Raw genomic sequence first — 16022 nt, 5'->3', positions numbered from 1 at the left:
ACTAGTGGTGTTGTCCACTTACTACAAAGATGATATAGTTGATGAGTTGAACGGAGATGTGGAAGTAGACGTCTTTTATATCTAACGCAGTCATGAAGCCTCTTTATTGGAGCAGCATGATGATATCCTTCAGAATGCCCTTGTGGAAGTGCACCGGGATGCAGTGGTTCAGAGGCCTGAGCTCTAGGACTAGCCTAAGAGACCTGCCCTTCTTAGGGATTAGAAAGTAGTGGGGGGTACACGTCTTGTCCTCACTAGCTTGGGGCATCTGTTCGATGGCACCTCTTCCTTCAGTTTTCGTAGATGGTCACATCAACTGAGAACATGACTGCGAGGTGGAATGTTCTGGGGGAGTGGTGTGGAAGTCAGAAGCTCTGCCTTACTTTCAAAAGCACTCACTGATCTAGGTGTCCTGAAAGGCTTGCCACTGGATAGACAGTGGAGGTTTTTGCTCCACTTATGGGCTGTTGCTTCCAAAAGGTGAATCATGGAGTAGAGACATGTAGACCTCCCTTTGTGATGTCGGCATCCTTTTTACCAGCGGTATTTATGCACTTCCTTTCCTTGTCAGGCATGTCACCTGTGACTGTTGTGGAGGCACATTTACATGCAATGTGCTCCATAAGCAAATTGTGTGGAACTTGGCCTCAAATAGAAAGTGGGTCAGACAGGAGAGCTTAAACATTTTCTCCATCCTAGGGGTGATGCCTTTAACTTGTACTGGTTCTTTAAAGTGGTCAGCGGTGTTCTGCATGCCCTTTAACATGGAAAGATACTCGATGAACCTCTAGGTTTTTAGTAGTATCTCCACAAATAAATCATCCATCTTGCATGGCATGCATTTCCACGTTACAGTGTTGGGTGGCCCACTAAATCACAATGTAGGTGGAGGCTTGTTTGGCAAAGACAAAGGCTCCCAGGTTGTGTGTTATTCAGTGGCTAGACCTGATGGTCAATGCCTCTTAGCGGAGACTTCGGGCTTTGAGTACGACTTCCTTAGAAGTGATGCTCTGCTGCAGTCCAGAAATGTAGGACAAGATGTGAACTTGGTTTTTGGTCCTGATGGTTTCAGGGTTAAGGCTAGAGCTTCTCCTGTTCCTCCTCAGAGACAGGTGAGGAAACTGCCTCTTTACTTGCCGGGCCCTTTGCAGGCAGAATCCGAGAGCGGCCTGTTTCTTCACCCTCCATGTCGAGGAGATACTTTTGTCCGAAGACATTGGGATTTCTGGAGACTCTTGATGTTGCACCCTTTTGAAAGAGTTCCTCAGTGCTTCATACATAAAAGAAAGAGTGTGGGTGCCTTGAGGCTCTGCTCAGAAGCCCGTGTTGAAGCAATTAAACGTCAGCGGGCCCAGTACTGGTGATGCGTACACTTGAATTCACCGCACTCCTCTTTAATCCACTACCAGGCACTCCCTGCCCCTTTATCTTGCTCTTTCATGTTCCTGCTTTCTCCTTTTTACATCTTTCTGGTCCTCCAACATTCCACTTTGTTTATTTTTCCCTCCCTTGCTTGAAAATAAGTGCCAGTACCCAAAAATATTTGCAGGAGCGGGCCCCGCTGGCAACCACCGACTCAAATTAAACACTGGTCTGCTTACAATGTATTGAGAGGCTGAATTCACCACAGGCATCGTCGTGATTAGAGGACAAGCAGAGGCTGCATACACCGTGCTGGTCTGTCCACAGAAACTTGGCATTGCAACTGCGACTGGAAAGATATCCATTCCATAACAACCCGCCCACACACACAAAGTCATTCACTGAGTTAACACATGAATTTAACTGACGCTGTCAGTGCTGGTCAGTTGTGGAGGTTACAGCTGCTGGCTGTGAGGTGTAGAGGTGCTTTAGATTGCTGTACACTGAAGAATGCTTGGGTGATTTATGAAGGTTCTGCACGTCGGTTGTTCATTGTTGTTTTCCAAGTTACTGGGTCGAGAATGGAAGAGTTGGTCCAGAAAAGTTGGAGAAGAAGGCCTCGGCCTCGGAGCTGGAACGTCCAAACCAAATGGCAGAAGAAAACAATCTGGGGTGGAGCCAATGTTCTAGTGCATTGTGGACCAAGAGAGTAGTCACAACAGGTCTTGTGACTCGATACCTCTTAGAAGAGGAAACAAATGGGGGAAAAAATCCACAGCAGCACTAGATGGCAGGAGCATGCAGAGAATATGTATCTAATAGACGTTGATCTACAAAGTGTGATTTTTGTGATTTGGAGTAAATCTGTTCAGTAGTTTTTGGGAAACAAAGGTTAAACATTGATAGATATCTAGCAATACATACTACTGCGTTCGCAAAGCAAAATAGTATCCATGTAACAGAGCTTAACAAGGATTCTTACAGTGCAAACCTTCATTTCTCATAGTTTGTCAGAGGGGGTATCCAACACCAAATCCATGGCCTATTAAGGTAATCTATGGGGTTCCTTGTAACAAAACATCTGTAGGCTTTAATTCAGAATAATAATAATCCGCCCTTAAACGTTTCTGGACTTTAATGTATACTTTTCACAATCAATATATCAGGCCTCATGTCCCTATCACTGTATTGTACTCACAACCAACTCAAGCCCATTGTACTGAGCGTATGCTTTCCACAAGGCAACCATCAGGCATAAAAGTAAAAATGTATAGAAAATTACAGTTGCCAAAGCAAAATACTACTTCTCCTAAGAGAGCCTGATAAGGAATAATGTGGTGCATATCTCCTATCCCCACAGTTTGTTGCAGAAGATCACCAACACCAAAAACTTGCCTCTTACAGGAATCTGTGAAATTCCATGGTACCTATCTACAGGCCTTAGCATAGTGTAATAGCAATCCATCCTTAGGAGCCTATAGTCTTTAACAGATGCTTCTCACAATAAGTAGGTCAGGCCTCTGTCTTTGTCATAACGTTGCATAATAAACATACCAAACCTATGAAATCTGATATGCTTTCCCAATGAGCAGAGGAAGCCTTTACCCTTTAACACGGACTTTATTTACACTTTACCCAACACCAGCTTACTACAGTGCACGTACGTTAGCAACGAGACTGCATAGTTATAAAATGGCAAATATGTAGAAACATGCGGCTTCCAAAACAATATGCAACAACTCATCAGAGCGAACCTCCACAGGCTTTCTTAGAGTGCGCGGCCAACGTCAAAACCCTTACCTACTATGGTAAGATGTGAGATTCCATGCAACAAAATACCAATGTGTAGGCTTTAATATAGAGTATTAACAATCCACCCTTAAATGCCGATAAACTTTGATATATGCTTTTCATTATAAATATGTGAGGCCTAGTCCCTTTACCAGTTCATAATAAACAGATCAGGAATATAGCTATGATCTTTGCTTTGCCACCATAACCAACTCTGTCCTGCTGCATCAAGTATAAACCTTCTCACAAGTTTAAAAGTGCAATCTTTGTAGCGTAAGAACATACATTTGGGTCAATCAAATCCTATATTCAGGGGGACCAACATGGGGTTAGAGACTAAGACCCTCTCTCAGTAGGGCTCTGAAAGTTCTTTTTTGTTGATCACAGAAGGTCAAGTGAAAGTTGCAGTCAAGCCAGACCTAAAAGACCATGAACTTTAATGACTAACCTCTTGTTATCTGTGCTGATGTCAGAGAAAAGCATTGTAAATTAGTTAGTTCCCTTCATTAGCTATAACTGGGGAATTTTCCTTCAGTGACCTTTGCTTTAATGTGAGTGAATATATATTTTATATATATAGGGAAAATGCTACTTACCTTTTAAGCATCTGTTATTAGTGTGCAGTGCTGTGGATCCAGATGCTTAGCATACTCATGCCATCTACTGTTGGGCTCAGAATTTTGCACGTTGTTTTTCTTCGAAGAAGGTTCCCAAGTCACGAGATGCAGTGTTACTTCTCCTCTCGATGTACACTGTGCATTAGCACAAACTCCATGTTAGATCCTTTTCTGCACAGCAGGTTTAAGGCTGTTTGGAGTGTGAACAAAACAATATGAGGTGTTAGGGCAATGCATAATGAAGACAATTATAGTAAAAAGATCCGCATCATTGAATGCGCACACGAGGAGGAGGGAGGGTGCATGTGAATCTACAGTACTACATGCTATGCGAAGATGCTCTCAGGGAAAGGAGCATGTTCGGTTCATAGAATGAATGGCTGTGGATACAAATTCTCTGCGTAGACGGTATAGCAGTACCCTCCAAGTTGTGGTGGCTAGAACGTGGATAAAGCAGGTTTGTGGAATAATGTTCTTAATACTGCTTGGACGACTAAGGCTTGTTGCTGGGCCAATATGTCCACACAATAATGTTTAGTAAACGTCTGTGCGGTTGACCAGCTGGCAGCTTACAAATATCAACTAAGGGGATGTTGCTGAGGAAGGCAATAGTAGCCCATATCTAACGAATAGAATGTGCCCTCTGGGGCATATGAAGTGCCCTTTTGGCCTTGAGGTAACAGGTTTGGACACATTTGATAATCTTCCTTGCTACATCAGCTTTGGAGAAGGCCTGTCCTATGTGAGGCTCAGCAAAAGAGACAAACAGTTCGTCTGATTTGCGGAATGGTTTGGTCCTGTCTATGTAGTGCGTAAGAGACGTTTTGGCATCCAAAGTGAGCAACGCTCTTTCTGCTATGAAATCTGGCTGTGAGAAGAACACTGGGAGTTGTATGGTTTGATAGAGATGGAAAGGTGATAATACCTTAGGAAGGAACAGGAACTTAGGGTTGGTGCTGAAAGAAAACCTACTCTTGTCAACCTGCATAAAGGGCATTTGGATGGTAGAGCTGGTAGGTCACTTATGCACCTAATGGAGGCAATGCCGACTATGAAAGCTACTTTTCATTAAAGAATTTGGAGGGGAGATGAGTGCAAATTGACGAACAGTAGCCCCTTAAGTCTCGTAAGCACTGTGTTGAAGTTCCAAATCAAGGCTGGAGATGCTTAGGGGGTATGACAATCTTTAGTCCCTCCATTAATTCTTTAACTAATGATATCCTGAGCATAAATGTATGCTGACTGTTTTGCATGTGAAGAAGCAACCACAGTTAGGTGGAGGCAAATGGATGTTTAGGCTAACCCCACCTTTTGTAACTGGGGAAGGTAGGTAACAATCTTTTGCACTGTAAACTTAAAAGTGTCTGATATTTTTGCATACATGTAGGCTGCCTTGTCTCTTTAACCTTTTCCATGCGTCGGACGGCCCCCGGCTGTCCGACGTCACGGTGGGCGTGGGACGGCCGGGGGCTGTCCGATCTGCGCACGCGTCAGATTCGGCCGCACCCCGGCAGAATGTTTGCCGCGGCGAAGCGGCTAAGGATGGACAAACATTCCTGGGAAGGTGAAGATACCCAAACTCTAGGACCTCAGGTGCCAAATCACAAGACTGATTTGTGCTGGATCTTGATGCCTGACTTGGCCAGGTCTCTGTATGAGCAGGTCTGTTTGAGAGGAAGCCTCTTGTGGGGTCTGACCAACAGTTCCAAACGAGTGGAGAAGCACGGCTGTCTAGCTCAGGTTGGGGTGCCTAGAATGAGGGTGAGAGGTGTTTGTCTGAGCTTTCTGATCATAAATGCAAACATTGGGAGAAGTGGAAAAGTGTAAGCAAATATCCCTGATTTGTTAATCCACAATGGATTGCCAATTGGCAGTGTGTGAAGGTATCTGGTAGCAAAACTTGGGCATTTTGCTTTTTCTACGGTGGCAAAAAGGTCTAAATGCAGAGTGCCCACTGTTGTAAGTATGAGTGGAGGACCTTGGGGGTGGAGTTCCTATTTGTAGAATTGTTGATCCTGCTGAGTAGGTCTGCAAAATTGTTGGCTACCCCTTGTAGCGGTTTCACCAGTGGATGAACAGTGTGGCGGATACCCCAATGCCAAATGCTGTGTACTAGGTGAGAGAGCGGAGGTGAAAGTGTGCCACCCTGCTTCCATATGTAATACATAGCTGTCATGTTGCCAGTTTTGATTAAGACCACTTTCCCCGGCATGATTTGGAGAAAGGCTTTCAGGGTGAGTTCATTGCCTGTTTTGCATGCTAATTTAAGTGGGTGACCCAGCCCAGGAGAGGGATGTCTGTGGTAACAATCACATGAGGAACTGGGTCTACAAAAGACCTGCCTTACACCTTGTTGGTAGGTGTTCACCGTTACAGAGCGCAACAAGCTTTGGAATAAATCAAACACTAGATCTTCCCATTTACGATGAGCTAGTGATCATTGAACAATCTTGCAAAGCCCACACGTGCAACCTTGCATACGCAACTATTGCAATGCAAGATGACATCAAGCCAAAAGGCGCACTGGAATATGACTAATCGGTTGAAAATGATGCAGTAGGTGTTGAAGGACTGAAACCACTTGGCCATTGGGGTGTGCCTTGGCACTGAGTGATGAGTATGGAACCAAAGAAAAGCTGCCATTTTGAATGCAGGAGGTGAGATTTGATGGTGAACATGGTGAAGCCTAATGCATGAAGCAAGGAGACCGGCAGGTTTTGTGCGTTAGACACTATATCCTGTTGTTGCTTTTGATCAGCCAATTTTTGAGTTATGAGAATTATTGAATTCACTTTGCGGTGAAGGTGCACCGCACCTACTGCTAGGCAATATTGTGAACAATCTTGGGGCTATAGCAACTCACAAAGATAGCACTTTGAATTGGTAGTGACAACCTCTTACCACGAAACGTAGATACTTGGTACTTGCTCTGAGCAGGGTCAATGGTGATATGAAAGTAGGTGTCTAGGAGATCGAGAGCCGTCAAAAAATCCCCTTGCGGCAGAATGGGTGACCTCTTGCAGTATCGTCATCCAGAATTGATCTGCAGCCATCTTTCGTGAGAATTAGTAAGTAAAAGGAGCATGTCTCTGTACCCTGTTGTAGTGGGGATACAGACTCTTTTGCAGAAGTGCATGCACCTCTACTTTGAGAAGGGAGTGGTGTTCAGTACGGAGTTTGTGCATGAGTAGCAATATGGTGGGAGTGGCAGAATGCAGTTTGAGGTTGTAACCATGTTGCATAATGTCTAGCATCCATCTGTCTTAGGTGACTTGTTGCCGTTAATGGAGAAGACTGCAACAACAAGGAAATGGACAGAATACTTGAATTATTCTCAGTCGCTGGTAATCGCTTGGGTCACATCCCAGCACATCCTTTTTCGTACACCATGCCACCTTAGCTTGGACCCAGCCATTTGCAAATCAATCTTGACCCTGCTCCAATGGAAACAGTGCAGCCTGAACTGCCAGCTTGGGTCCTCCTTGAACCAGAAAACAAGCAACCCAGGACCACTTTCACTCTGATTAGGGCTCATTAGCCTGATATAGCTTAGTTCCAGTGGCACAGGGAGCACAGGACCCATATCTGGGCATACCTGTTGCCCTTAGGATGTCAACTGCAACAACAACAAGATGATGTATGGAATGCCTACATTATCTCAGCCAGTGGCAATTGCTCGGGTCCCATCCCAGTACATCATTTTTTACCCACCATGCCACCTCAGTTTGGGCCCAGCCATATGTAAATCAGTCTTGACCCTGCTCCAATGCGAACAGCCTAGCTCAAACTGCCAGGCCAAGATCTCCCTGAACAGGAACGCAAGCAACCCACGACAGGCTGTATTTCTTGTTTTCTTGAGTTGTGTGTGGTATTTCTTGAGCGTGGACTTGTAAGTATTTCTCGCGGTGGTGTCCTGTCTGGTTCTCGATTTTCTCTCCAGCAGTTTGCGGAGGCATTTTAGGTTTCTGATCTCTTAGGTGTACCCACTGGCTTGGGTGTTGGCTCTTGAGTGTCTGACATTCTTCACGGGGGCTAAGGTGTCTGCGCTGGTATTATTCCAATTGTTGGATGCTTTGATGTCTGCATGCAGGTTGCTGATGAGGTTTGGTTGGGGGCAGTGAGTGTGCTGGTCTAGTCTGTGTCCTTTATCTTGTTCCAGCTACGTCTGAGGTTGTAGGTAGTGTTGACAGAGGGGGTTTCGGCATCAATTATGGTTTGGAGCACTGAATTGGCGGTGGCAGGGCCAGATGGTTTCGGAGACAATGAGGGCTTCCGTGCTGGATTCAAACTTTGGGTGTCGTCAGCCTTGGAGGGAGGCTTGGCACCCTCTGTAGGCCTACACTGGTGCTAACCAGAACCTGTGAAGGTTGTCACCCGTGTGGGGGGTTGCCTCAATAAGGGTGCTTGGGGCTCAGTGCCCTACTCCCCTAGGAGCAGTGCTCCAACTTGGGACAGGCGACAGTCTTTTGCTTTTCAAGTACTGGCACACTCGCAGTTCCTGTGTGTTCTTCATCTGTGGACCAGACTTCGAGGCTAGGAAGTCCTCTTGTCTTCTGGTCTACTTAAGACCCACTCAGCAGCTCTTGAATGATGGAAGGTTGGGCAGGAGTGAACGCCAAGGGCCCAGCTTCCTCCGCCAACTGGGTGCTGAAAGGGTCTTTTTCCACATAAATTTCAGTATTGGTTGAAGGTCTTCTTGCTGCATGTTGTATACCCAGTGACATTCCCTTAAGTATCATAGGGTTTATTCGACCAAAATGGTAGGCAAGAGGGGCAGTTAGTGTTGTCATGGTTGGTGGACAGAAAAAGATTACAGACCTTCTGCTGGTCAGTCCATGATATGTAGGGTGGCATTGAGGGCAGTATTGGAAAATCACCTGAGGCACATTCTCAGAGGAAAACCCATGAGGAAATGTCTTCGGCCCCCAAAAGGATTATGCCTTGATGCCACCTGAGGTAGACCGTGTCCCAGAAATTCAATGTTTATTTGATGAGAACTTATGAGAAGTTAGTTCAGGTTAGCAAGTCGGCACCTATTGGGCCTGACGGCAAAGTGAGAAACACAATGAAAGCCTAATCGGTGCACATACGAACCCAATGGCAGAAAAAAAACACTCTAACATGGAGTTTGTGCCCCTGCGCAATGTACATGGAGAGTAGTCCCACAACGTCTCGTAACTCGGGAACCTTCTTCAATGTAAAACAACTGGCAAATATCCAAGCCCAACTGGCAAATGTCCGAGCAAGAGTATGCGAACCATGTGCCTCTACAGCCACACATGCCAGGAACATATATATTTCACATCCGTGGTCAACACTCTATAGTTATAATTACGATAGCATTTCAAGAAGGAAAGTGTTTTTGTTTGGCTAAAATGTTTGATGCAGTTTGCTGAATCCTCACAAAACTTTCCACAAAAAAGTAATGATTTCCCACCTCAGCTCCTGTGTGGAAAGTTTCAGGGTGATCCATCATCTGTGACTGAGAAAAAGCAGAAGACCCAAAACATTATTTTCTCAAGTTAATTCTCATTGGACATTTTGGGAAGAGATGCAGAACAAAATGTCTCTAAGAAAGTCAGATCATTACTAAGAAAGTGTGCTTTTTAGGTCTCGCGCCAAGCGATGCAGTGCGCAGACCTGCCCGCTCAGCGAGAGTCCTTTTGACTGGGGTTCCGATACGGACCCTGGAATCGTACACGCTTGTGCGTGTGTTTTTACTTTTGTGGCCTGCTATTAGCCTTTGCCTGCGCGTTTGTTTTTAAGCTAGCAGACAATAGGCCAAAAGTGGGCACATTGGTCCGCCCATGGCCTGTTGGTGTCTATTACGTGCATTCTTGCCATATGGTTTCAATTATCGTGCCCAGACACGGGCACGATAATTGAAACCATATGGCTCGTTGTGGCGCGCGTGCACCAAAAATTCTAAAACGAGCGGAGCCGTGCGACTGTGGGTCAATTATTCCTCGTGCACCACTCGCGGGCTTCTTTGAACCGATCGTGAAAGTGAAAGCGATCGCATTCCCAGCCGCGTGCTTGCCGCCGTCGCCACTCCCGACCCCCTTGTTCTTGGTTACGGACCAGAGATAGTCACAGATGCAGTCATTGTCCGATGGCTCGAAGCGTCTGCGCCTTAATACTGCTGCTCTGGTGCCTGTAATGGCAGATCCGCTCTGTATGGCATGTAACGCTGCTGCCATAACGGCCTCTTATGAATGCCATGACCAGTGTCCGTCCTTCTGGACACCAGCAGTGAGTGAGGTCGACGGGCGTTGCACAGGAAAAACTGCAAGTCACAAGCGCTGTTGCAGCTGTAACATGGGGGGAAGCAGGACGAAGTAGCTAAATCCTCGGTGCACTCTTGATTCTGGTGTTACACTAATCAGGGGTGTGAAAATTTGTGCAATTCGCTTTTGAGGAGTTCGGCGAAATCAGGGTTAATTCTGCGCTTTCACACCTCGGAGCGAATCGCGTCATTTTATCCATTTGTGCGCAAAACAATTCCCGCTCTTTCTGGTTGTCGGCATTGTTCCGTTCTCTAGCGCTAAAATTTTACGTCAGGCTGCAGTTTAATACTAGCCATTGCCTTGCAAAAAGTGTTACTCCAAAGCTTAGCAATAACTCCAGCGTCTATTTACACAGCCCCTTCCTGACTGGCAGCACTAGCATGCAGGACAGGCAAATCCCTGAACAAGGCAACAGTAAACCAGACTTGCATTCTTACTCGAGTGTACCTTGTTTCCAGCCCTCAGAGTTCGCTTTTTGATCACATTCTGCAGTATGTTTCTTTATTGACAACCTTCCCCTTTCCTAGAGACACATTATCATTCTGCACGTCCTCGGTAACCCGGACACATATCCCTGTTTAATGTTGCCTAATACCGGTCTTGTGTACAATACCTACACCCTGGGCAGAGTCTGGGCAATGAAAATACCAAGGGCCATGTGACCCAATGAACAAGCATTTGCTAGGCAATAGGTCTCGCATTATTAAAGTTTGAGCTATTGGCTTTGCTAATAACAATGCGACACCAATAGCTCAAACTTTAATAATGCGAGACCTATTGCATTACAAATGCTTGTTGTGATCTGGTGTAAATCAGTTCAGCAGTTTTCAAGAAATTTGAATTTAAACAGGTGCGGAGGGTGTGCTTGAAGGGTTTAAAAAAGTAGGTATATCTGAATGGTTAGTCCAGTTGGACTTTTAAAATGGGACATTGCTTGTGCTCTTTGCACCAGTCTTCTGTGCTTGGGATTTATTCAGTGGATATATTTGTCGATTAGAATGTTATCCTACATCAGATATAAGTATAAACTTTGTGGTTGATTGCAAGCATTTGGAAGCCCTTTAGTTATCAGTTTAGATGCTCGGCGAGAGGACATTTTAAAAGGTGTTACCTTCTCAAGGCATCAAACATCACTGGGGCTCATTACAAGGGAGTGGTTCTCCTTGTAGTCAGTATTTACCAACACCTACTGTCATGCAATTTTAAGCTTGAAAAGGCAGCCCAGCAATTGAAACTTTAGCAAGAAGTTCATAGCTAAGCTCAGAACTGGCCAGATCAATCAAAATGATCATCAAAATCTGGAGCTAAAGATCAGCCTTAACCCGAAAGAACTTAGCTCCCTACCTCACTAGTAATATCTTGGGAAGAGTGGCCATGGTTTGCCCTTGCTCGGATCTCATATTTTTGCGATCAGAGAATATATCAAAGGACCTGTTGTGTCGAATACCACACCTTGACTAAAGGTGACAAACTCTTGTATTTTCTGAAAGGTGTCTTTGGTCTACCATTAAGCTCTTGGGTCTGTTCACAAATGTCCCCAGTAGTCTTGAGACACAATTCTAATTGAAAGTGAAATCAAGAAGCGTTGGTAAGGCGGTGTTTATTTTACTATTGGAATGGTAATCTTAGACGCTTTTTTGTAGACCGGGTTTATTGCCTTCTTCTTGAATTAAAAAATGACTATCTACAGGACATGTACGTTTTCTCACTTAGGGAGAACACCCACCAGACCATTGTTCCATCCTACTCCAGGGTTTAATGAAGACAAACTACGCATCTTAAGCCTCTGACAGTCTCACCCGTGACACTAAGAACTTGTGTAAATGGCCTTTAAATAAAACAGCTGATATTTTGTATATTTAAAGGAAAGCCATAAAGTTTTCGCCAATTTTCGTTTCACTCATGATTGGCGCCTTTGCTCATATATTTCTTCTAGGGATTTAAATTCATAAGCAGTTTACTTTGGAGAAATACAGACCTCAGAAGCACTCTATTTCCTAATTTGCAGAGTTCAATAAAAAATGTTTCTAGCTAAAACAGATTAAAACTTTCTAGGATAAGTTGTAGACAAGATGTCAGGCAGTGGCAAAACCTTGGCAACGGTTACCTGGTCACCTCTTAGTTGCGGATTCCTATATACTACTGCTAATGTTCATGCACTGATACTAATGATGCAAAATCTTGGTCCACTAAGCATTAATGTGTGTTAATATGTCAAAGTAATGAACTACTATCATAAAGTGTGCAAATCATGCCATATAATTTACCTTTTCTTACTGTGTAATTTAGTGTACAGCAGCACATAATTAAGTCCTGCATCGCGACCTAAATCGGGTGCCCAGGTTGTACCTCAGAAATGGGTAACAGATTTGGGTAACAAAGTTGTATGTTTGCTCTAGTTCAATCAATTAACTAGGTAAACAGATAGGTGAGTTCACATACTTGTTATTCCAAGCTAAGAAAACAGAATAAGGCAGCGACTTCGAAATCTGCGACCAGCAGGCACTGGCAGTCGCAGTGGTATAGCCTGGGGGAAATGTGATAACTTGATATCTTTCAGAGGGGAGGCCAGTTAATATAATAGGACATTTAAAACAATCTAGAAGTCGTAGGGAGCGGAAAGCTTGATGAAGAATAACTCTAGCTTCTGATGTCGCACTGTGAGGTGAAAGGGAGCTCAATACTGAAGGCCACTTTTGAAAGACATACCATTTTTGGTCAACAGTGAAAGCTGACAATGTTCCCTCTAACCCAATCTCAAATACAAAATTAGGACTACTACTGTGTCGCTCTGTAAACTTTGGCCCAGATTTATGGAAGGATTGCATAGCCACTGCATTAAGCAAAGTGACGCAAGGGCAACAAGAGCTCTAAGTGAGTTTACTATATCTTGCGTGGCTCTGTGTGGCATAGTAAATCTGCAGTAATGCAATGCTGTCTTGCGTTACTCTGCCCTGGGAAGCCATTCGCTGAGTGGAGTATGGGTCTTCCCACTCACCCACCCATGGATTTTGACGTATTCAGATATTTACTACCAGTAGGAAACCTGGGAATGTTTCAAAAAGGTACGCCTTCCTAGGGGAGGGGCAACTAGGAATCATTTTTTCCTCATTGTACGTGTTTTGCAGCAGATGTAGAAAAATAATCCTTCCTGCAACAAAGGCACCCTTGAACCATGGTGCAAGAGTGTCTGTGTTGATGCAGGGCTGCACTATGTGTGCCAGCACAGGGAGAGAGCAGAAAACACCATTACTTATCTGATATGGGGCATTCTTGCACTCTCCATTTGACGCAGCACAACAAGTTGTCCTGCTGCATTGCATCTTCGTAAATCTGTTCTCTTATCTCTCAAAGTAATCAAAATAGAAATATTATCCTATTGATGATCTACGAAAATTCTCATATTTGATATCTGCTCGGGAAAGTGCTGTTCTATGTTCACCGAATAGAATATTGTATCATTCAGGCAAGAGGTTCTTTTTGTACAGCCTCCACCCAAATCCTGTTTCCTCCATGAAACTATATTCTCAGTGTTTGTCAACACAAGATTCTTAAAGTAGTTCCACACTTTCCCAGGATCTAGCAGTCTAGTTGTCCTCCAGTTTGGCCTGAAATATGAAATGCCCAATGCTAGTGTTTTGTTTTTTGAAACAGACAGGGTAAATCAATAACAAGAGGTTGGACATCCTTGCACATGTGTTTTTGTTGTCCGACAGCAGAACTCAGAAATGTAGAATTTTTCTATGGTAGTTTGTGGTGCTGATAGTGGTGTAGCCTCCCTCATTCAGTGTTGTTTACTGTATATTGTGTATGAATGGAATACTCTATGTTTTTGACATATAAAAATAGGGAGGCTCCTTTTTCATAACTGCCATGCGCGGGGTTCTCAGACTGGTGGACTTTCTGCCAGTGTGTTGATTGTCAACCCTTTACTGCTCATCTATGCAGCTCTACCGCTTCTAAAATCAACACCCATCACGCCCACAAAGTACCCATCAAAAACACACTATGAAAAGAGGACTGCTAATGTCCCAGATGTTGTTTTTTAATAGAGAGGATATTACTGAGCACCTTAATGGCAAACATGTAGGATAGCTTGCTAATCAAAGTTTAAGGTGATCATAGGAACCACCGAGTGGGTCGCGGATGAAATTTGTTGTTCGTGTAGAGAAGCACTCTAACTGTGACAAGTGTAACCCACAATCCTGAATAGTACTGTGAATATTTGTTGACACGCCACCTGTGTACAATGGCAATGTAATGGACTCTTGGGGCAGTAACAGCTTTGGAGAGGCCTCCTTCTAGTGCTAGAGGCAATTGTTCTTTTGACCAATGGAATGGTTCGCCCAAAACACTACAGTCCAGTCTGTGCAGGAGCCATTCCTTACAACAGATTTGACAAAACCAACATAAGTTTAAATGTGACAGGTAATACGGTTTTAAGACCTGATGGGCAGTCAAATGGATTCATGGCGCGTTTGCTAACCACATTAAATCACAATAAAGAAAAAATTAATGTATGGACCTCAACCTAGATAAAAAGATTCTCACAGCCGCACTTACAAGGCACACTTGGAGATGAAAACACCTGGGTTATCAGGGCAGAATTATGAACTTTGTGGAGAAGCCAACTGTTACATGGATTGTTATACAATATTGGTTGTCCCTTGTTCCCATCACCGTGCCCTCTCCCTATTCACCATTGGTACAGTCCGTTCCTTCTGTCAGGGTTCCATGGTGACAGTTGGTTTGGCAGTTATTGGATGTCAGTGTTGGATGATGCTGTAGTGATCCTGCTGGATAAACTTCAGTGTTCCACCTCACTTCACAGCATCAACATTATTTTCTGTAATAAATACCCACAAAATCACACTAGTAATGTCTGGATTAAAGGTAAATTCTGAAAACTTACCTGAAAGAGAAATTATTAAGGAAATTGCCAGCACAGCCAGAACAACTATGAGCCCACTAATGAAGAGTAGCTTGATCTTTTGGTTACCTGAAAAAGAAGAAAGATGATGTCAGCTAAAATGTAGAGCACAGTTCCACTTAACACAGCGCTTAGCCGTTTGTGGAACTGCGAAGTTGTCGCCATCGTATGTAATCTATTTTCAGTGAGCAACACATTTTCCAAGATGGACTCTGCACCCTTTGCCAAACTTGCTTCAAGAATGACAATAAACCACATTTTCTGACCTGACAATCCTTTAACACTCCTTTGAAATATTATTAGCAAACATTTCGTACAACCGATGCCTTTGGTTCCCAAATGACATTGTTGTGTTGATATCTTGTCCCTCTTAGTTGCTGCTTAGATGATAGAACAGTCTTATCCAACAAGTACCACGTTAGCTACTGGGAACTCTCCAGCTTCCTGTGTGTAGCTCTCTGTGTGAAGCCCCCCAAATTAAGAAACGTTTGATTGGCTGAATTAATATATCTACACCAAAATGTAAAATTGTGTATTCAAGAAAAAATGTGTTACTTCAGAAATACTGAGATGATGTTTGGAGAAAAATAGTTGAATTTCCAAAATATATTGAAAGCTGAAATTTGATAGATGAACCATGTGGCATTTCGGGAGACTAATATTATGTTGTTGCAACAAGCATTTCAGCAATGGCTGTTATATGTGTTACCCAAGTAGAGGCATTACAAACGGACAATGCTTTTCTACATCACTACTGGCGACCCTGCCAATGCAGCGAGGAGATCACTGCTGGAAATCTGGCAAAGGGTGGCCAATACTGTAATCTTGTCTGATGTGGTCACTATTACAACACTAATAATTTTGGTAGCTCAGCATTATTTTCATTGGACATAAGTAGCTCTTGAAACAGAGAGGTTGGAGACCCCTGGGCTAGATTGACTGGGAGGAGCATAAACTACAGAAACTAATAAGAAACAACTCCAGCTTTAATACGCTCACACATGCAAACAAAGGCATTTAATACGCTCACACATG

General features: G+C 43.9%; 1 protein-coding gene across 1 annotated transcript in view; it reads right to left on the bottom strand.

Moving 5' to 3' along the window:
- Positions 1-16022, bottom strand: part of LOC146812996 (C-type lectin domain family 2 member B-like) — a 159513-nt gene that overhangs the window by 102242 nt on the left and 41249 nt on the right. The window contains exon 2 of the mRNA XM_085620013.1: positions 14970-15056. Within this exon, the coding sequence (XP_085476139.1) occupies positions 14970-15056 (87 nt within the window). The remainder of the gene's footprint in view (positions 1-14969; positions 15057-16022) is intronic.

This window comes from Triturus cristatus, chromosome 7 (assembly GCF_964204655.1).
Source record: "Triturus cristatus chromosome 7, aTriCri1.1, whole genome shotgun sequence".
Lineage (NCBI taxonomy): Eukaryota > Metazoa > Chordata > Amphibia > Caudata > Salamandridae > Triturus > Triturus cristatus.
The sequence above is the reverse complement of the archived record's forward strand: the minus strand, read 5'-3'. Positions and strand labels throughout refer to the sequence as shown.